The sequence below is a fragment of the Marmota flaviventris genome, chromosome 16 (assembly GCF_047511675.1).
Source record: "Marmota flaviventris isolate mMarFla1 chromosome 16, mMarFla1.hap1, whole genome shotgun sequence".
Taxonomy (NCBI): Eukaryota; Metazoa; Chordata; class Mammalia; order Rodentia; family Sciuridae; genus Marmota; species Marmota flaviventris.
The window spans coordinates 50,158,707-50,181,377 of NC_092513.1; the positions used below are offsets into that span (position 1 = coordinate 50,158,707).

At 42.3% G+C, this 22,671-nt stretch overlaps 1 protein-coding gene across 1 annotated transcript in view; it reads right to left on the reverse strand.

The window, feature by feature from the left end:
• Positions 1-1,166: 1,166 nt before the first annotated feature.
• Positions 1,167-22,671, reverse strand: part of Colec12 (collectin subfamily member 12) — a 180,614-nt gene continuing 159,109 nt past the window's right edge. The window contains exons 6-10 of the mRNA XM_027942952.2: positions 15,483-15,971; positions 14,391-14,527; positions 13,071-13,180; positions 4,246-4,391; positions 1,167-2,600 (exon numbers count right to left, since the gene is read on the reverse strand). Coding sequence (XP_027798753.1) covers positions 2,581-2,600; positions 4,246-4,391; positions 13,071-13,180; positions 14,391-14,527; positions 15,483-15,971 — 902 coding nt within the window. The 3' untranslated portion in view covers positions 1,167-2,580. The remainder of the gene's footprint in view (positions 2,601-4,245; positions 4,392-13,070; positions 13,181-14,390; positions 14,528-15,482; positions 15,972-22,671) is intronic.

Here is a 22,671-nt window from a genome sequence, read left to right on the forward strand (position 1 = left end):
TTCTCCCTCCCTTTCCCTCCCACCCCTATTCCCTATCTAGAGGTAATCTTCCTCCCATGCCCTCCCTCCCTACCCCACTTTGAGTCACTGAGATATGATAAAATGTGGTATAAAGGTGTATTAAGAATTATAATGCAAAAAGTAAGAGAGCTCATGTATAATGGCATAATTTGGCATGAACATACTTTATATAGAGTTATGAAAAACTGTGCCGTGAATGGATAATTATGAATGTAATGCATTCCACTATTGTCATGTATGTAAGAAATAAATTTAAAAAAAATGAAAAGGGGTAGAGATGTAGCTTAGTGATAAAGCACCCTTGGGTCTGATTGCCAGTATCAGGGGGAAAAAAATGCATTGCATGATTTCCAAACTTCCTAGATATACATTAGGATCTGCAGAGAAACAGAATACATGTATGTGTGTATCTAATTGTGTATGTTTATTGTAACAAATTGGAGACTCAGGTGAATAAGCCAGTGGTGTGAGTTCCAGTCTGAAAACTAAAGTTTCAGTTTGAGTCTGAAGGCTGAAAAGGACCAGTGTCCCAGGATATAATTCTGTAGTAAAGCTCTTTCCTAGCATACTCAAAGTCCTGGTTTCAATCCCCAGTGCCTCAGGAAAAATAAATAAAAACAAAGATAACTTTTCAACATGCTCCCCACTTTTAATTTCTAGTTCTTTTCATTTGGCAGTCCTGGGAAAGATGTTTCACAGCCTCAGGGTAGAGAAGACTGGTATGAGGCTGAGAGACAAATGACTGACTCATCATTATCCATTATCCAGTGTATCCTCAGCATCTAGCAGAATCCTGTTGAATGAATGATTCTAAAAAATTGGCTAATTCTATTTGTTCTTTTGTATTAACATAAAATTGCCTGGCACTTAAAGACCAAAGTGTTCACATTCCTATTTCCAGAAATAAAATTTTTCCATATTTCTTAAAAAAAAAAAAAAGGTTCTTGAGTCTGAAGAGGTCTTGGAGCCCAGTGTCTGCCTCATGTCACAAGCTCCTACAATTTAAGCTCATGAGACAGTGTCCTGAAAGCCTGACCAGGTCATCAGGACAGGATATCAGAGCATAAATTTGCCTGGAGATGGTCTTTCCCAGCTGTGAAGTGGCACAAATGGGGATCAGAGACAAAGCAACACAGGTGCAGGTGTGGAAGTCAAACTGTTTATTCTTTCGCCATTTTATTTGGGTTAGGTAGCAGCACTGCTGGGAAGACCCCTGGGAGTGGGGAGAGGGAATCTGTTGGATGGAATCTTCCCTCTGAGAACAGTTATACTCAGTGCCCTATTTCAGCACTTTTCATGGTAGACTTTTCAAAGGCAGGTCAAGGAGTGGAAGGAAGATGGTTTTGGAGGAAAAGTTCTTTGTAAAAGTTCAAGATGGAGGCCAGAAGTTTATTTTTGTATTTCCTCGTGCATGTGCCTTGGAATTGTTTTTTGGAATCTGACTTCAAGACAGACAAGTGTTCCAGGTAGCATATAACGGGTTCCATCTTTCCAGTATCTCTGCCTTTGGCTGATGTGACACCATACTCTCTCGACAGTTGAGTATCAGCTCTGGGGTGGGCCTGATACCATGTGTATTCCCACATCAGCCATAAAACAGGGCCTTCCAGACATCCAGATCTGGGGCTCTTCCCTACCCTGCAGATGCCTCTCCATCACCCCTGCTCCACCAACATGAAGCCAAAGCACATTAGAAATTGACCACTTCCTCTGGGGCTGGCCAGACACACATCGAAGGTGGTGACAGGTGATGGGCTGAAGACAGAGCCTGCTTGACTGAGCCATGTATGTGCTCAGGCTTGATTTACACCAGAAAAACCTGCAAGGATATTTCTAGAAACTTCAAGAGATTCACTGTTCTGAAAAAATGATACATTAAAAAATATATATATACACATATATTTAATTATATTTTTAAACCACAACTGAAAAAAAAATTATTTGCCATCAGGTAGAATTAAATCTGACAAAAAAACTAGGATGTTTTATTAGTACCATTATTGTTTTCTTTGGCTCCATGTATTATATTGGTAAAATGCCAATAAAAGGGAAAATAATTGTAAAAGGCAAAATATTTTGTACAAAAATACAAAGTTTTAAAAGCTCTTTAAGTATATTTCATATTATTACTAAGAGTTGGTCTATATATCTGTATGTCTGTGTATTTTTCCTACATTTGGGATTTTAGAAATGTAAGGTACTGTTCACACAGTGTAAGTTTAAGTTCTTCCCGTAGCTTGGCAACCAATGATGGTCTTTCTGATTGGAACATTCCATGTTGGAAGGTAACATTTGTATAAATGTATGGTTATTGGCTGAGAAAAATCTGTGTAATTCAGTCCATCTGCACACTGAAAATTGACATCTCATACTGGGGGAACATTTTTGTACCCAAGTCCTTGGGTAATGGCAAACACTACTTGTCAATTTTCTTCAGTACTTAGCTTTCAGTGCTTCTCTTCCCCCAACTTGGTGAGAAGGTGATGAAATCAGAAAGGAGCATCCTTTGCCTTTGAGAAACTGTCTGGAAATGTGTTCATGTTATTACATCACAGTCCATTATAATGCGGATGATAGTACTAGAAGAGAAAAATAAGGATGGACATTAGTTTTGCTTATAGAATAAAGCTAATGTTTCCTAAAGGAGAAACCTTTAGGAAAGATCCTAAAACACATCATTTAACATTCTATTTAAAAAAAAAAGTCTAGAAATTAAGTCAATGCTAAATTTCTTTTCTTTTATTACACTACTGGGAATCAAACCCAGGGCCTGATACATGCTAGGCAAGTGCTCTACCACTGAGCCACATCCCCAGGCCCTTTTGTTTTGAAGGGATCTATTCTGGGGGAAGCCCAACCCTTCCTCAAATCTCAAAAGGCCAAATAAGTTACACAAATTACAAATCTGGATTGTCGGCATTGACTGTAATCTCTCGTTTAAATATTCACGTTTCTCCCCTCAATTTACCAGGGTGTACTTCCTTATGTATTTCGTGATCCCTAGCACTGGGAACAATATTTGACACATGGAAAGTATCCAGTAATGGACTGTTAAGTGGTTATATGGATAATTTGAACCCCAAAACTAATCAAAACAAAATATACCTGAGGGTTTTGTCAACCACTTTGAAAAATATCAGCTTTATTGAAATATAATTCATGCATCATACAATTCACCCATTTAAAGTGTTATAATTCAGTGTTTTTCACAAATTTGTTCCTATTAGAAAAAGTCAAATCTTAGTAGAAAATATTTTCATTATTCCCCAAAGAAATCCCACACTTATTAGCATTCCTTCCTCATTTCCTTGATCTCCCACCACAAAATATAGTTCTGATGAACAAAACTAAGAAACTGGGCACAGTGGCACACTTCTGTAATCCCAGTAACTTGGGAGGCTGAGGCAGAAGGATTACAAGCTTGAGGCCAGCCTCAGAAATTTAGTGAGATCCCCATTTCAAAAGAAAAATTAAAAAGGACTGGGGATGTAGCTCATTGGTTTAGCAATGCTGAGTTCAATTTCCAGTACAATAAAAGAAAAGAAAAGAAAACCAAGATTTTCATTCTTAGATGATCTTGGGTTTTGCTAAGTTGCTGAGGCTTGCCTGGAACATTTGATCTTCTTGCCTCAGTCTCCAAAGTAGCTGGGATTATAGATGTGAATCACCATACCTGACTGATGCCCCATTCTGAAGAGGGTAACATATTAAATGAAGCTTTAGATAAGTATCTTTTGAAGTCAAGAAAATCTCCAAAGGCCTCTTTGGCTTATGACCTTTTGTAAGGGATGCACCACTATCCCTCCATTATGTAGCACAACATCTGGCTTATAGTAGATGCTCAATAAATATACATGGAATTGACTGGTTGTCTAACATGGATGGATGTGTACGCAATCCAGATGTGACATTGGTGCCATATTAAAGAACAGTTAAGTGACAATATTATAAGCTATTGACCTGGGCCAGTTGGTCTGACATTTATTGAGTACTTCCTATATATCTGGCACATTTATTACCTTCTGTAAATCCTAACAACAACCCAATGAACAAGATCCTATTATTATTCCCTGAAGATTAATAATCTAACCCACTGTTAGCAGCAGAACCAGGTCAAAAACCTAACTGAAGAGCCTGCATTTGGAGTCCTTCCCCTCACTACCTCTGTCCCTGAAACAGGACATGAGCTCTGCAGTGTCCTCACAAATCCCATCCACTGCTTACCTGTCTCCCTGTCTTTCTCGCAAATGAAGTTATTGATGTCTTCACACTGGAAATCATTCCACTGTCCAGCATAAATCAACCCGGCACAGTCTTCTCCTGGCCCATGGCCATGACCCCAGTTATCTGGCTGTCCAGCTTTCCAATTTCTTTTAAAGAAACAGAAACGGAGTATTATTTGCATAGTAATACAGAGGTTTGCTTTGCTTCCTAGCAGCAGAGGAATGTTAAAAAAACCAAAACCCAAAAATCCAACCCCCCCCCCAAAAAAAAAAAAAAAAAAACCTGAAGCATATCATTTGTCCTGGAATGAAAGGGCGCTGTTTGAAAGCAGGGCATACTCTATTCAGAATCAGAAGCAGCTGTTCTGCAGGGCCATGGGTAATGCATGGCAAGCCCTGCAGGCTTGTTATCTTTGCCATGATGAAATCAACTCATGGAGCTTCTTCACAATGCTGAGGGAGTGACTCCTTTTGTGACACAATGAGATGAATGGCTTCCTAATGTGTATTGGAATGCTGACCTCTGGGGATGTGGGTATGCAGATGTGCACGTACCCATGCTCTGTCTCACACGCGTGCTTGCTTGTGAGAACTCAGAAGGATGCTTGTACACATGGATACTGTTTCCCTCACATGTTAAAGCATCAAGGAAGAGAGACCCTTGATATGCATTCACAAGAACCTACAGTGACAAACGACTGGTAACGATTTTCCGGCTAGATGTGGATGGTTGATTCCTTTATAAAGAAATAGTAATTTAACCCCACTGAAAATGATTTGCATATTTCACTGTTCTTTTTGGGGGGAGAGAGATTCTGTGGAGAGCAGTAACAGTGACTGGGAGACTAGTGTTGCAGATTGGGGGTCCCTGAAGACTTCATGGCTATGGCATACTTGGTGACTGGGAAAGTTTCTGTGCAAAGGCATAGGATACCCAGTTGCTATGGCGATGTCCTCCACGCTAGAGTCTTATCAGCTTTGACCTTATTCGAAGGCACAGCAGCTCCTGGGAAAGAAGGAACTTCCTTGCTAAGATAACCACAATGTTCACCAGTTCCGCTGCTCCTGAATCTGCCCACGAATTAGTAACTTTAAACAATGGACTTTCTTGAGAGCTGCACAATGCTCCTAACATTGCACATTGCAACTGTAGAATGTAACTGAGGAAACAGCTGCATACTGTTGCTAACTCTGTAACTTTCATGAATACAAAGAATAATGCTTGCATAGTCTTTAATCTGATTTAGAGACATGTACAATAAAGATTGCTGGTGTAATTCTTTAGACCTGCTTCTCCATTAGAGAGCAGCGCTCCACCGGACCCCAGATGTTTTATCTTCAAGATCTGCGTGTATTGACTTTTTATTTCTTCCTCTCTGCAACCTGCTAGTTTGGCTGTGCTGGTGGAGGCAAGATTCTTCAGAACAAGTTCTCTTTAGGATGAGTTCACTTGGGGCTTGTTACCTTGGAAGCTGTTCCTCAAAGAATCACTTTGCCAGAGCTAACAGTTCTTGATTCTGTTTTTGTGCAGTATATTAGCTGTGCTTCCACACTCCATTCTTGAAGGTGAACTTTTTTTTTTTTTTTCCAAAGGTGCAGGTTCACACACAGACGTTTGTGGTTTTTGCCCAAGAGGACAAGCTGGCTTCACATGGTGGGTCTGGAAGAACACTTGCAGCAGGTTCTTCACATCACTACCCATCAGCCAGAGGTTATCCTCTATACCCTATAGCTTTTGACAGTATGACCCCAAAACCAGAGGGCAGTAGGAAAGGACAGGTGAAGTTTATTGTCAATGGGTGGGAAAGCGACTGACATCCTCAGGCCCAAATATGTGTCTTGGGATTTTAAAAAATAAAATGATGTCAATGAAATAAATCTAATGATGCAGATAATTTAGAGGAAACCATCAACTGATGGTTGATGAGAATAAAAAAAATGGAATGATGCTTAGGGAGAATTAGAAAACTCACTCCATACCCATAAAGCACCTACTACGTGCTGGTGATAGCAACAAAGCATTGCAGAGCACAAAGTCCCAGCTCTCAAGGAACTTATATAACAATTCAGAATCTCAGGTGATCACTGTGATGCCAGACACAGATGAAGGTGGGAAGGAAAAAACAGTTTACTGTATGTGTGTGCGCGCGTGTGCAGTTCTGTACACCTTGCAGGACACCCTTGGAAGTGTCAATCATGCTCGAGTAGTTTTGATCTTGTTCATGTACATTTTATTCATTTCTGCCAGTAACATGAAGGGATGCTGATTCTAATTTTACTTAGAAAACTGGAGCTCTACAATTCCTGAGTGGAACATTTGATATTCTCGATTTCTCTGTTAATTGGCAAACTATACATATGGCTTCTTTGTGTTTAGAAGACCTGTTTTATATTGCATTTTCTTTTAAGTCATGGCAAGCTAAGTAGATAAAAGAAGATCACAGACTAGACTGGAAGATAACCAAGTGATAAGGAGATGGCTTTATCACTGTTCTCCTTTTGGCTTTCTAGGTCACTGGAATTCTTCACATACAGAGCTCAAGGATTTTCTTAGGACTAAAAGCCTAGCCAGCACGGGTGGGAGGTGGGCAACCAGAAGCCAGTGGCAGGGGCAATTCATCTTGTAAATTGAGTACTCAAAGTCTCAGAGCATCTCTCTGAAATAGCTAAAATCCCATGGAGTGACTTGTAGTAAAACCCCAAGGTCTGTGTGCTTACAATACAATGGAACAGAACATGCCAGATAAACAGAATGTATATATTTTGCAAAAGAATGTCAGCTTAAATAGCACCTTACCCTGGAAAGATTCTGGAAAGAAGAAAGACTGAAGCCTGTGCTGAAAATCCCTGAGTCCCCTATTACAACACACACACACACACACACACACACACACACACACACATCACAGAGGTCACTAGGGAGCAACACATGTACTTCCAAATACACCAGGGACCTTGGAAACAACTAGACTGGCATCTCCACTGAGCTGGAAATACATAAACACATTAGCTAGTGGTACCGAGCACCCCCCGATTTGGGGGTCATTCTAATGTAGGCAGAAAACATGTTCCCAGTCTTGGGAAGAGTTCCTCCCAACCTCACAACTTACGACTTTCTCATCAACCACAAGATTGAGGCCACATGGCCAAGAAACCTCTGCTGGTAAGGACCTGGCCTCAGAACAGAAAATAGTTAGTGATGAGAAATGTTTCTCTGCAGTGGAATGTTCTCCCAACACAAGGGAGACGTGGAGGATTCCTCTCTTGTAGCCTCAGCCAGTCACACTCTGGCAGAAATGGGAAGTGTGGACTGGCGTGGGCTATTATTGAACTAGAGGACACTGAAGATTCCCTTCTGGTCCCTGCCTTCCTGTGGTTCTATGTTGTAAAAGCACAACATATAATGTGCTATGGAGCTGTCTGCATGGACGGAAAGGCAACCCATGTCTGATCTTTGTGAGATAAAGATGAAAACTGTTATTCAAAACTTGACAGATGATCTCCAGATGGACAGAACAGAAGAGATGGAGGGGAAGAGGAGATTATAAAGTGTTTGGGGAAAGCTCTAGGAAGACTCTCACATCTCTGGTGATTTCAGGTGAGCAACTATAAGCACATTAGGGCAAGATTTATTGCCCTGAGCAGGTGGGCAGACCCTAAGTCCTATACATATCCAGTTCTGCCCGGTACAGACAGCCTTCATTAACAATGACAAGCTACCAAGTGGTATACCTACACTTACTCCATGAAGAGTAGAAATATTGGCGTTGATATGCTCCAACTTTCACTGATCCTTTCTTTTGTTTGTTTTTTATTTCAGTGCTTTTTTTGGTATTGACTGTTTCTTTCCTTCTGTTTATCTTGTATATATGTGTGGTGCTGGGATTGAACTCAAGGACCTTGTGTTCCTTATTTAGGGATTAATTTGCTCTTATTTTTCTACCCTAGTAAAGTGGAAGCTTAGATCTTTGATATTCAACCTTTAAAAAATGTTTCCAATGTACATATTTTAAGGGTATATGAATGGCCCTCTAAACACTGTTGTAGCTGCGTACCACAAATTTTTGACATGTTGTAGTCTCATTTTTTAAAACATTCCTGTTTCCTTTGTGATTTTTTCCTTGATCTGTGGTTTATTTAGAAATGTTTCATTTAATTTCCCAACATTTTGAATTTTATAGATGATCTTTCTGTTATCAATTTTGAATTTAATCATTTTAGACAGAGAACACATTCTATGTAATTTCAGTTTCTCTTAAAATTATTGAGACTTGTTTTATGGGCTTGCATATAGTTGATCTTGGTGAACATACCACATGCACTTGCAAAGAAAGTATTTGTAGCTGTTGGGTGAAATGTCTTATGGATGTTAATTAGTTCAAGTTAGTTGATCATGTCTACTATATCCATACTAATTTTCTATCTACCTGTTCTGTCATTTCCTGAGAAGATAATGCTGAAATCTCCTTCAAAGTCCTGCTATATCCCCTTTTAGGGTTATATCCCCTTTATTATGACACAGCCTGAAAATCCATCTTTTCTACCTGAGAACAAAGATAACACCTCTTACCCACACTGTTGCCTCCATATTCCAAAAAGACCCCACAGGCTAGCACACAGGCTGTTCACAATGGACACTTCAGGATAATTCATCAAATGTTATTTCAGGACTATGAATAGCCCCCCGATCTCCAGTCAGGGGGCAGGTGCTGGCCAGGAATCAAGTTTTCACAGGTTCGCAGTGAAATGAGAAAAACAGGACTGTGTGTTGACATGTGTGTGACTGTAAGACGTCCAACTGTCTCTTTTTTTGGAAAGGAGGGTAGATTTACTATTTATTTTTAATGCTATGATTTGTTGATAGGTTATTTAAAGCAAAACAAAACAAAACCAGGTCCTTCATAGGCAAAAGAAATTTGTCACTCTATGTCATCGGTCAATCTTTGTGCCGAAATGGCACTGGTGTGCCTGAGCACTGTCCCAAGCTATGGCAGAGTGCATCTCATGAGGTCCTTTTCCCCTGCTGGTCCTGCTCCAGTGCAGAACTAGTGTAAGATGTGGTGAGTCAGGCTTTACTGTTTATGGGCTATAAACCCGAATACAGGTCTGTCGGTTCCCCGAGCTTTTGGCATCTAGTTCACATCAGTGTTGCTTTTCATCTGTCTGTTCCAGTAGCTCCTCTCCAGCAGGTCTCAGCAGGCACAGCACAGTGAGGCTTAGAGGCTGAGGAGAGAGTCTTTTATTCCTTGACTATTTCCTCTTTAACAATAACCACAAAACCCTTAAACAGTTTCAGAAGGGCCGTGTGTGTGTTGGGAAAAGGGTAAGAGGGAAGCTAAGGCACTTAATTCTTTTGTGGCTTGAGCAAGGCCTGGAGCGATGGTGCCAGGGCTGTCTCCTTCTGGTTTGGGGAGGAGTTGAAGAGGACGGGTATTAATCCTTGTTGAATGTTGAGTAGAATTCAGCTGTGAAGCCTCTGGGCTTTTCTTTCTTGGGAGGTTTTTCATGACTACTTCAGTTTCCTTATTTGTTTGTTACTGGTTTCTTCAGGCTTTCTATTTCATCGTGATTCATTCTTGATAGGTTGTATATTTCTAGAAATGTCTTTGCTCTTCTAAGTCATCTGAGTTGTTGGTGTATAATAGTTCATAATAATCTCTTGTGATCTCTAGACCCTGAAATGACTGCTGGTGGCGAGAGAAAGGGAGATACATGGCTCTCTGCTTGGAGCCCTCAGAAACAGAGAGGAGGAGGCTAAAGCTGGACCTGAATAGATGAAGAAGCATCTGGGGACAGGATACTGGGGAAGCCCAGTCTCTGTGCTGATACCATGACAGGAAATTGTTCTCTTCTTGTCTTCTTTACACACCTCTCATAAGACTTGCATGAGATACTCTGTGTGGCATCTCAGTCAGGACATTGTACAATATAGAAATTGCAGACAGTAGTACTCCACTATGATGACATATCGATTATTGCAAACTATGATAACATATTGATTATGATGATAATAGTAATAATAGTACCAATACTTGCAGGTAATATTTCTCAAGTCCCCCATTGCAAGCATTGTACTAAATACCATATATATGTGTGTACATATTATATGCACACACACATATATATATACATATATACATACATGATTATATTTATTATTATTATTATTAGGTGGTGGCATTGAAAACAGGAGCAGTGGAGGGTTGGATATGGGAATGGGAGGCAGAGATTAAAGGAAATGACTAAGTTATTTCTCTGTCAATCAAAGAAAGCCAGGATCTTTTTACAGGGAGTTGAAGGGAGCTAAGAAACAAAATCCATCTCTTCTACTTTCCTCACTGCCTTAAAGGCAAAACAAGGCCTGTGGTAGATTCACTAAGAAATTCATGTATTCAAATATGTGATATATATTTACATATTATTTATGCCTATATATATGTATATATGTGTGTGTGTATGTATGTATATGTGTGTATATATATATATATATATATATCACTGAATTTTCAAAATACTGGCACAGATATTTTGTCAAACTCATGTTATACCTGGGGATGTTGAGATGTTGCATGGTTGAGTAACTCCCAGAGGACCTTGAGACATCAGGTTGAGAGTCTGGAACCCAGATCTCGCTTAATTCCAACACATGTGCTCCTTCTCCTCTCCTTGACTACACTGCCTGTTTTTCTAGCCTGTGCAGTGTTTATTATGATATGTCAAATTAAATTAGCCTTCAGTTATTGAGACCTCATACGATGTCTGCCTAATTTATTCTTGCTTTTAGAATTTGATCCTGGGGATTTATACATGTGTATGTATTCCTTTGGGTGGAAAATGAGACATAGAGTCTGTGCTGTGGCTGGGGCGCAGGAGCCGGAGCTAGCAGAAGGCTCCAGAGTGGCTGTGGCTGAGGACAAGTTCCTAGTAAGGTGTCTGGTGATGTAATCCTTCTCAGGGACCAGGTATTAATATGGGCACTCTCCACCCAAATCACATAAGTCTTGCTGGATACCAGGGAAAAGGAGCCGAGTTTCACCTTGGGAGAGCTGGCAAGGACAGTACCATTCCAGCTCAATCCATTCCATATGGGCCAATTCAGTTTTTTCTTGGAGGAAGGCTTAAGATTGAATTTCTTAGTGAGTCTAACCCAGACCTTTTTTCCATTCATGCTAGTGAGAAAAGTGCAGAAGATGGATTTTTTTCCTTAGCTCCCTTCAATTCTTTTAAAATATCCTGGCTCTCGGCTCTCAAAAAAAATAGATTTGTCTTTTCCGCTAATAATCTTTGCTTCCCGTTCCCACCTGCAAACCTCCATAGCTCCTGTTTTAGACGTCAACACCCAAACTGTTTTAAGTCTCTTGAAGCGCATCCCTGCTATTCTGAGTGCTCCTGTTGGGGTGTCAGGGAATTCTGGAGTGCCAGAGTGTGCCAGGGCACAGCTTCCTCCCCCCGAAGGGCAGGTGCAGAAGAGCAGACAGAGAATCGGACGGGCCAACAGGCAGATATCCACTGGCCTTAGTGAGTAGTATGAGGCTCACCTACAGGGCAGATCTAAACTCTTCAAATGCTCTACTTTAATAATTGGTCTCTTTCTTCTTCTAGGAGATGACCCGATTCTGGTTTCCACCTATATTCTGTAGTCATGTACTTCATGTGGAGGATTTAAAAGTACAAAGCCACCTGTCTACCCATGTGCATGCTCATATGCATGCAGAGGCATTTTTAAAACTCTACATGGTTTCTCCATCAACTCTGAGCCCACTGCCACTTCTCTAATACAGGGCTGCCTGGATACCTGGGACACTTTTAAACCCAGAACACTCTTGTCTTCTCCTCTCCTGGCCTAGAACAGCCCCAGGGACTTTGCTGTTCTCAGACACTCTCTCTATGGTGAGATCCAGGGCCTGCTGGAGCCTCTGCAGAGCCTGGCTTCTCTGCTTTCATCAAACTAATGGTTCTCAGAGGTGGATTTTTATAAGTTCTGCCCCACTGGGAACAGTTTGTCACATATTTCCTCATCTAGAAGAGGCAAGGTCAGAGTAGGGAGAAGTGAAATTCAAATTTGTAGAATTTAGTCATCCTTAGATCCCTGGCTAGGATTAGGGAGGGAGCTGACACCCCTGGGTAAGAGGTGACTCTGGAATCTTCCTTCCAACTGGGAGATGTGAGAAGGTACTGCAAAGTGCTTCCATTCTTTGTGCTGCTTTTGTAGAACTCAGGCCACCTGGGATGTACAGGAAACTTCCAACCTTTAGGAGATGATGGTGCTATGATGCAACTTTGTGGTGCATATAAGTTTCCCATGTGTAGAAGCATCAAGATCTTGTAGTTTATAATCTCACTCTGGTCAGTAGCCTCCTGGAGGCCAGCAACATCCTGAAGGGAGTCCCCAGTCCTCAGAAACATATCTGGGATCAACACTGAACGTGCCTGAGGTTGCTGGGATTCATTAACCTCCTGAAAGCATTAAAACAAACAAACACACACACACACACACACACACACACACACACATTGGCCAGAAGTACCATACTGTGGTACTTTTATAAGTTTTTATAAGTCTCGTGATTTTGGTCTTAGAAATGAAAAAAAAAAAAAAATAACTTCACTCCATTAAAAGAAAAGGGGAAAACCCTACTCAATGGCATAGCAAGTGTCAACCACAGTTGCCCTCGCAGAAATACACACCGGGTACCAGGAGCCTGCCTTGGGGAGGAGGGCTAGAATATAAGATCAGAAAGAAAGAAACTTCAGGAAGATGGGCCAGAGGTGGACACACAGAACCGTGTGCATCTGACCACCAACGGGACGTTCCCGAGCACTCACTTGTAGTCCAGAGGCTTCCCATCCAGCCATTTCCATTCATTTTCCTGTTCAGAGTCTGTGAGGCCGATCCAGTGGCTGTCTCTCCCCACAATCTGCTTTTTTATCCATTGCTGAAAAATAAATTAGTGCAGATGCACTATGATTTCTTGGCACAGGTGTCTGAGGGAATTTTTTTTTTTGGCTTAACATATGGGAAAAGGGACAATTTAAAGAGGACATTTGTCAAAATGTACAGTGGCTTCTGTTGCCTTCTTTCCATTGTGCTTGTTTCATTTGGCTCTGTTTTGGGCGCTTTGACTTTTTCCTCTCACAAGTTTTCGAATGATATTAAAGGGATGCCCTTCCTCCAGATCACCCAGACAACTCCAAGAATCCTCTGAGTGAAGCCTCATTTCCCTTCTGTCACCCATCCCTGCTGTGAGCTGCTGACAGGGAATAGCCGTGGCATTACTAAGCTCTTCCTCTGGGCCAGGTCCCATGGCCATGTGGTGTGCAGTGTGTCCTTAAGCCTCTACCACGTCCTATTTACCAAAGATGACAGGGCTGAGCTGGGATGGGGCCCGGGTCTGCTTATTCTAAAGCCCAGCCGCTCAGCTGCTCTCCTCTTCCTTAGCAGTTACTATAGGAGAACTCTTTTTATTATTTTTTTAGGGTGTGTCTGCTAGAAATATCTGGGGGGAAAGGAAAGAGGTCACTGGAATGGGGTGGTACCAAAGGAAGAGCGCTGGCCTTGTTGCTAATTGGGCCTCAGTCCCAGTCTGAATTTTCTTGATGTACTATGAATAAAGCATTTAAACCTCCTTGGGCCTGTTTTTCTATTCTAGAAAATGGGAAATTATAAAGAGGTTCAAAAAAGAAAATGTCTTCCAAGTAAGTGCCCAGCACATGGTATGGGTCTATTAAGTGGTTGCTGTGGTTGTCACACGTGGGCCCTACTTCCTCCTCAGACTTTTGTGCTCTCCCTGACCCCCCTAGGGCCAAATGTCCGGTCCCTCACAGCCTCCCACCCCCCAGCCCTCCAAGTGCTCTGTTCTCTGCCTCTTTCTCCACAACCTCAAGCTTCTCTGCACTGTGACTCTCCCAACAGCCACTGGGAGGAGCTGCAGAAACTCTCTCTCCCAGTCAGAGGAAGGAAGAAGACAGAATTCCAATGCTGCCAATACTTCTAGTCACTGGATAGAGTATCTCCATAACGGAGCCTTCCATGTTTATGTGACTATGAATTCTTGATATTTTGGACTCCCCAGCAGGCATGCAATTTCCTGAGGTAACATAGCCTTAAATTACAGCTTTCCCCCACCAGGTGTGTGGCAAACATACCTGCTCCTCTCTTGTGTTTATGAAAACGAGATGTGAAGACTTGTCTTCACAGAAAAGTTTGGCATCCTCAAAAATTTCTTTCTCCACCGAAAAATAGTAGCATTTGTCTGTGAAGTTTTTCCAGTGAGGCGGACAGCCTGGGAATACAAAGGTTTAATTAAAACACTGAATAAAAACACATAGAATGCACCCAGCCTCTCAGCTATGGTTATGAGGCCAAACCTGCAGCCCCTTGTGAGTGAGCAGTCACCCACAAGCCAGGAGCCACCCAAGGCTCCCCTGCATGGAGCCCAGGGCTGATGTTCACAGTCAAGCTAAGAGTAAAGACTAGTCCTCACACGTGGACCGCAGAGCACACAGTAGTAAAACCACATAATCTGGGAACGTCTATGACTGACTCTTTATTCCTCCGTGCCTGGAATAGTCTTTACAGTGATAGAAATAACAGAAACAATGGAAAGCAGGGCAGGCACAGATGTAGATCGTCAGTCTGGAATCTTCTGGAACCTCCGAACAACTGGATGTGAGAACCCAGAACCACCCCAGGCTCCTGGAACAGCAAAGGTAACTGGAGTCTCACTGGAGCAAATCAAGTGGAACGGGGGTTGCCTCACAGGCTTGGATGCTAACCAATGACACGTTTGCCAAAGGTGGAATTGTCAAGGGACCCGAAGGCTCCATGACACCTTCTTAAAAAGAAATGGAATCTGGGCGTCAACACAGAAATTCCATCCGCGTGCTGATGAAGTAAACCAAGGGCACTGTCCGTCCCAAGCCTGAAGGGACTAAAATGAGGACAGGGTGGCAGGGAGTGGCTGGCTGTGGGCTGTTATGAAGGAAGTGTCCAGGGTATGCTGGTCTCTTGAGAGCCCCACTCCTCCAAATAAACAAGCACTGGAGAACTGGGTGGTGTGTGGTGTGTGGGCTGCCTGGGCCAGGGCCTGTTAGAGCAGCAGGGGCCGTGTGTGGCCTCCATGGTGCCTCACTGGTAAATAACATGGTGGGAGGGGGCGGGGGTGTGGCGTTCGTCCAGGGTGAGCACACTCACCACTCACCTCCCAACCCCCACTGGAAAGGAAAGCTCAGACTTACCGTTGGCCTCTGGTGCCAGGGTTGGCTCATTCTGCAGGGCCAGAGGTGCCACTGCTCCTGATGGGCCTGGGGGGCCAGGAGGGCCCTTGGGTCCTGGCATGCCGGGCACCCCTGGCAATCCCGGCAGTCCCCGCGGTCCAGGCACTCCAGGTTCTCCCACAGTGCCCTGCAGGCCCTGGAAGCCAGGAGGGCCCTGGGGGCCAGGGAGTCCGTCCTTGCCTGGTGGGCCTGGGGGGCCTGGGTCCCCACTGGGTCCCTGAGGTCCAGGTTTCCCGGGGGACCCACGGGAGCCTTTGGGGCCCTGTGAGCCTTTGGAGCCTTTGCCACCACGCTCTCCCGGGGGACCAACCGGTCCTATGGGGCCTCTCTCGCCTGCAGGGCCGGGTGGACCAGGCTCCCCCTTCTCTCCTTTCTGTCCTTTGTTGCCAGTTGGACCAGGGGGTCCCTGAGATCCTCGGTCACCTTTTGGACCTCTGGGGCCAGGAGGACCTAAAACATTAAAAAAAAAAAAAAAGTAAATGACATAAACATGAAGACCCTTGTGAGTTTCAACATATGAAGAATTTATCTTATCCTGAATTTTAAAAATATCTAGCAAAATATATGCAATGAAGAATGCTAATTTGGCTGTTTTACTATTGTTGGCTCTAGTCGTAGGCTAAATCATTTCCCCACGAAATTCATGTTGAAGTCCCAATCTCTAGTAACTAAGATGTGACTGTATTTGTAGATGAGGACTTTTAAAAAGTAGTTAAGTTTTGTGCAGGGGGAGAGATGGGGGTTCAATTTCAATCTACTCCCTATGGATTTCCAGTTTCCCCAGCACCAATTGTCGAAGAGGCTCTTTTCTCCAATGTATGTTAATGGTGCCTTTGTGCAGTATGAGATAACTGTATTTATGTGGGGTTGTCTCTGTGTCTTCTGTTCTGTTCTAGTGGTCTTCATGTCTGTTTTGGTGCCAAATGCTATTTTTGTTACTATAGTTCTGTCGTATAATTTAAGGTTTGGTGTTGTGATGCCTCCTGCTTCGCTTTTCTCGCTGAGGATTGCTATGGCAATTCTGAGTCTCTTATTTTTCTGAATGAATTTTATAACTGCTTTTTCTATTTCTATGAAGAATGTCATTGGAATTTTTAAAGGAACTGCATTAAATTTGTATAGTCCTTTTGGTAGTATGGCCATTTGGACAATATTATTTCTGTCTATCTAAGAACATGGGAGATCTCTCCAAGAGACCCTGTGCCTAATAGAAGAAAAAGTAGGCCCTGGGCTGGGGTTATGGTTTCAGGGGTAGGGCGATTGCCTGCGCATGCAAGGCCCTGGGTTGGATCCTCAGCAACATGTAAAAATAAATAAATACAATAAAGGTATTGTGTCCAACTACAACTAAAGAAAAAAAAAAAGTAAGGCTCCTGTCCGCTCAAGAACTGACTTCCTCAATAAGACTCCTAAAATGCAAGAAGTAAAATCACGAATCAATAAATGGAATGGCATCAAAAAAAAAAAAAAACAAAAAACTTCTTCACAGCAAAGGAAATAATCAAGAACATGGAGAGCCTACAGAATGGGAGGAGAAAATCTTTACCACCTGCACCTCAGATAGAACATTAATACCAAGGATATACATAGAACTGAAAAAACATAACACCAATCTCCCCTATAACCCAATCAATAAATGGGCAAAGGAATGGAATAAGCACTTCACAGAATAAAAAAATACAGAAGATAATGTTAAGTGAAGTCAGCCAATCCCCAAAAAACAAATGCAGAATGTTTTCTCTGATATAAGGGGGGTGACTCATAGTGGAGTAGGGAGGGGAGCATGGGAGGATTAGATGAATTCTAGATAGGGAAGAGGGGAGGGAGGGAAAGGGAGGGGGCAGGGGATTAGCAAGGATGGTGGAATGTGATGGACATCATTATACAAAGTACGTGTATGAAGACTTGAAATGGGTGTCAACATACCTTATATACAGAGATATGAAAAATTGTGCTCTATATGTGTAATAAGGATTGTAATGCATTCCACTGTTGTCGTGTATTTAAAAAAATATTAAAATCAATAAAAAATACAAATGGTCAAAAAATATGTGAAAAAATGTTCAACATCACTAGCAATTAGAGAAATGCAAATTAAAACTACAGTGAAATTTCATCTCACTTCAGTCAGAATGGCAATTTTTAAGAATACAAGTAACAATAAATGTTGTCGAGGATGTGGGGAAAAAGGTACATACATACATTGCTGGTAGAACTGAAAACTGGTGCGACCACTCTGGAAAGCAGTATGGAGATTCCTTTTGACTCGGTTATCCCACTCCTCAGCATATACCCAAAGGACTTAAAATCAGCACACCATAGTGATATGCCACATCAATGTTTATAGAAGCTCAATTCACAATAGCTAAACTATGAATACAAACCAACCTAGATGCCCTTCAACAGATGAATGCATAAATATCATGTGGTATATATACAAAATGGAATATTACTCAGCCTTAAAGAAGAATGAAATTATAGCATTTGCTGAGACCATCATGCTAAGTGAAAGCAAACCAGTGCAACTTAGATTCATGGCTAGTTTTTGTTTTTGTTTAGTAAGCTTACTCTTTCAACTCCATGTATTTAGAATGTATCTTAATGATGCACAACTTTTTAGTACCCCATTGATGGCTCCATGTCGACACTACCACAGTGGGTTTGTCACAGCAGAAATGTTGTGTAGGTTGAGATCAGGATTCCCCTCTACTTATTTCCTCTTTTTTTCCCCACTAACTTCACAAATATTCGTGAATGACTTATTTGACAAGCGCCATGTAAGGTGCTGTGTGTCAGAGGTGAATTTGACCAACAACTGCAATCAAGTGTTGAGAAGCAATGACCTAATAATTCACTCACTACCACCACACCCTGGCCTCTTCCTCTCTGTTGCACACCATCTTGAATTTATATATCCTCTAGCAATGTCTCCTCCAACACTGTTGTCCTTAGAGCTGAGCCTTACCCACCCATGAGGCATGAGGACTAGCTCAGAGGGATGGGAGGTCGTTGTAGGAAAGCTAGGTGGGCTTCACTGCCAATTGTAGATAGATGCCCAAACTCTCCAGGCTGCTTTAAGTCTAAATACCAATAGAGGAATAAATCAGGGGGTCCACCTTAAAAAGGCTCTTTCTTCCCTATTATCCATCCCCAAAAGCAGCTTACTTCACACAGGATTATTTTGAATTTCTCAGGAGTAACAGGACTTCACCCATATAGTTCACAGTCAGAATTTACATAATGAATGACAGCTATCAAGGAACTTTCAAATAATCATGTTGCCTGACATTCACCTGTGACATATTATTTACATAGCAAAGATGATGATAGATAGAACCAGAGGCACCAAGATGTTTGTTCAAAGTTACTTAGCTGCTAGCAAAAATAAGACATGGACAATCACAATCTAGTAGTGGAGCTAGGACATGAATTCAGGTCTTCATTGAACTGAATGTATCTAGGAGGACACCATTATCAAAATAGTCTACTGGTATCCCCAAAAGCTCTTGTTAATGCAGGAATATTTGGAGATAAAATGATTGGATTAGGAGAGCTGTGACCTGATTAGTCCATCCTAGTTTGAACCAATGACTGGGTGGTCACTTTAGGTAGGTGGGTAATGGCTGGAGCAAGTGGGTCACTGGGGCTCCTGGGGACCCTCCCTTTCCTTACCCTCCACTCTTTCTGCTTCCTGACCCAGCCATGAGCTCAGCAGTTTTCCTCCACTGGGCCCAGAGCAATGGAGTTGGCCACCTATGGACTGAGACCTCTGAAAAATGGGAGCCCCAAATAAACTTTTCTTTCTCTAAGTCGTTCTTATCAGGATTTGGTCACAGTGATGAAAAAGCTGACTAAATCAGAGTTTCTGAGATCTCATAATTCTTCATGAATAAATAAAAGAGATTGCAAAAGCAGAAAGTCTTCAGTTAGGACAGAAGTGCTGGGAGATGAAGGACTATCCTAAGTTTCTTCACCTCTGCTGCTGCCCAATGCCTACTCCCTAGCTGGTCTGAGGACATAACTCTGAAGTAGCCCTTCCCACCTGGGCAGGACAATCTCCTTCTGCCCACTTGGAGGGACGTTCACTGTCCCCTTGTGCCATCCATGGTCCTGAGGCCTACCCATTAATCTCTGAGCTCCCTTAGCAGAACCTGGGCTCTCGACTTTGCTTTCCCTATTCAAGGTACCCTAGAGGCTGCTTGGGGGTTTATTGGCAGGACCCTCTACTGGCTGAAAGGAGAGTTTGTACTAATGGCTAGGCTTCAGACTAGCTTACATGCGTACCTTCTAGTGTTATCTGCTCTGTAATGGAGAAGTTAGGAGACTGGGTGAAGGGCCTACTCCCTGAACCCATTTCATTGACCTTTCTCTGTCCACGGCTCCTCCTTATCCTCAGAGCCCCTGGCTCTGGGCTGTTACTTCTATCTGCTGTTGGATGGTCCATTTTCTTTGGAATATTCCCCAGCACTTCCCCTAGCCTGGTGCCTACAACTCAACTTCTCAATCTCTTTGTTGTTTTCATTCCCCATCAGCCCTGTCTCCCACACCATCACTGCCCTCTCTGATATGCCAGCCATGACCCCAGTGTGGGGTTGTCTCCCACCCTCCTTCCCTCTCACCCTTTTCTCTTTCTTTATGGTAGATTTTTGCAGTGGCCTCTTAGGTGATCTTCCTGCCTGTGATTCCTCTCCATTCATTGCACTCTGCCTCTTGTCATCCTTAAGCCCAGCTCCGAGCTCTGTTTTCTCAGGAACAGTCAGCCCTAACTGGACCATCTGACATCAAGGCTATGCATGGCCTGGTCTCCTCTGCATGTCCACACTTCTCTTAGCATTCCCTCTGCCTGTAACCATCTGTGCAATTCCTGCTCAACCGCCATGCCATCCTCCCAGGTCACTCCAGATAGAAATTTCCCTCCTCTAATCTTTCAATCCTTATTTGTCCTACTGAGGACCCTATCCCACCCAGCACCTCACCCTGTCTATCAAATCCACGTACCTCATTGTTAAAGGTGCAGTGCTCTAATACTAACATTTTGGACTGCAGGAAAGATCAGAAAGGAGAGGTTTTTGAGGAATGGTGACCTGCCTTGTGCTCCTCACCTTATTCCAAAAGATAACTTTCTACCTCATCTATGCGTTCTGTGGTCTTGGCTGCCACTATGGGATTACGGAGGGGAGATCTGTCTTTCCTGACTCCATGGACACTTAAGAACTGATTCACTAGGTCTTCTTGCCTGCAATCCAAGGATTTTTCTTTTTATGCTGGAGAAGCTCATTAAACAACCTAAGTCATTTAGGAAAGATGGGGAAGGTGGACTTTTTGCTGCCAGCCATGTCCTTGTGTAGTTCCGAGTGTTAACAGTGGGGCAAGTAGCATGTATGTGTTCCCCCATAATGGCTATAGCATTACAGAAGGGTCTAGGGAAAAAATGCTGATAATAAGTCAAAACAAACAAACAAAAGGGAAAAAACAGAATCTTTCTTCTCAACTAATTCTGTTTCATTTATGTAGATAAAGAAGATATCTTTTTGCTTTTGATAAAAATCTGAAATCCTACTTGTGATGGATTTTTCCAGCTGGGTTAATATAAAAGCCCATTTTTTTTTTCACATAAAACATCACAAATATCCATGATAAACAGGATACCTGTCTCTCTCTTAATAAACTAAAGCTTAGTATTCAAGGCCTTGGATAGTCTGACAAGCATATAATCATCAGTATCTTTATCCACAGTTGTTCCAGCCTTGTGAAAACCATCAGGAAGAGGGTACCCTGCTCTCAGATGCTAGGTTATGAGAATAGGTAAGGAGATTCATGTAACGTCTTGCTCACTAACGCAGGCTAGAAAGTTGCTTTTTTTTCTCTTAAATAATCATTGATAAAAGGAGCTAAAACCATTTTAAAAGTCATTACTGGGTCCTCATAAAAACAGATTGCTAACTCTGGGGTCCATTTTTCTATAGGAACTGTGATGTTGGTATCACTTGTTAGTATTGGAATGGTTTCAGGCTTTTAGGTCTCCCTTGAATATTTTATTGAGCAGCTGTTAAAGTGAAAATAAATTGAAAAAAAAAAAGAAGCCCCCAAGGATGAAATGATAGAGTATTTGTGAGTTTGAGTAGTAACAACTGGAATTCAGAATCAGGAAAATAGCAACACTACACTCAGAAGCACTGTTGAGCTCTGCTTTCAAATTCGATGAACATATAACTAAATGTCAAGGCCAACTGGGTGGCTCCCTGGCTTGAGATTCTGAAATGCCAGGTTACCCATGTGGCTGGTAAAGTGACCACCATCTCCAATAATACCTAAAAACAACCAAAGCAGGCCCTGAGTTAGCAATGCCAGCAAAATCTCTACCTCATGTTCCCCAGACTCCAGAGCTTTGGGAGCCGTGAAAACTTGATCCTTAGGCAGTTCAAACTCAGTCAAAGACAAATCACTTTGTTTCCTGCCTTGGCAACTAAACTGCAGGCCTTGAGAAGTGCCCAGCGCTAAATCCTACCCCGGATTCAAATGTGTCTTCCAACAAATCTTCTGGTGCTTAACAAAAGGTAGAGAGATACCTTTATTTCTTTTTGCCATCTAAAATCTTGAAGCCTTGATGTTAAGAACCTCCAGTGGTAAGGTTGGATAGACAAGGTAGAAAGAAAACAGTGATATAATCTGATATACTTTTCTTCAAATTAAAAAAAAAAGATCTACTTTGAATGCAATTAATCAAACACTTATTAAACACCTATATGTTGTTGCTATAGCAAACTACCCGAGATAATACTGTAAAAAGAGGAAAGGTTTATTTTGCCTTATAGTTTTAGAGGTTTCAGTCCATGACTTATTGGTTGCCTTGCTTTAGGTAAAGCCACCAGGCAAGGGGAACATTAAGGCTGGGAAGTTATGATGGAGCAAACTATTTACCTCAGGACTAGAGATGAAGACAGGAAAAGACGGGTGTCCCAATCCCTTGAAGGTACACCCCTAATGACCTAAAGACCTCTAGCTAGGCCATACCTCTTAAAAGCACCTCTTAATAGCACCAAGCTGAGGACCAAGACTTTAACACACAAGCCTTTGGGGAACTTTCCAGATCTAAACTACAGCATCCTGTAACATGAACAAGGTATTCTGCTTCAGTGAGGTAAAAAAG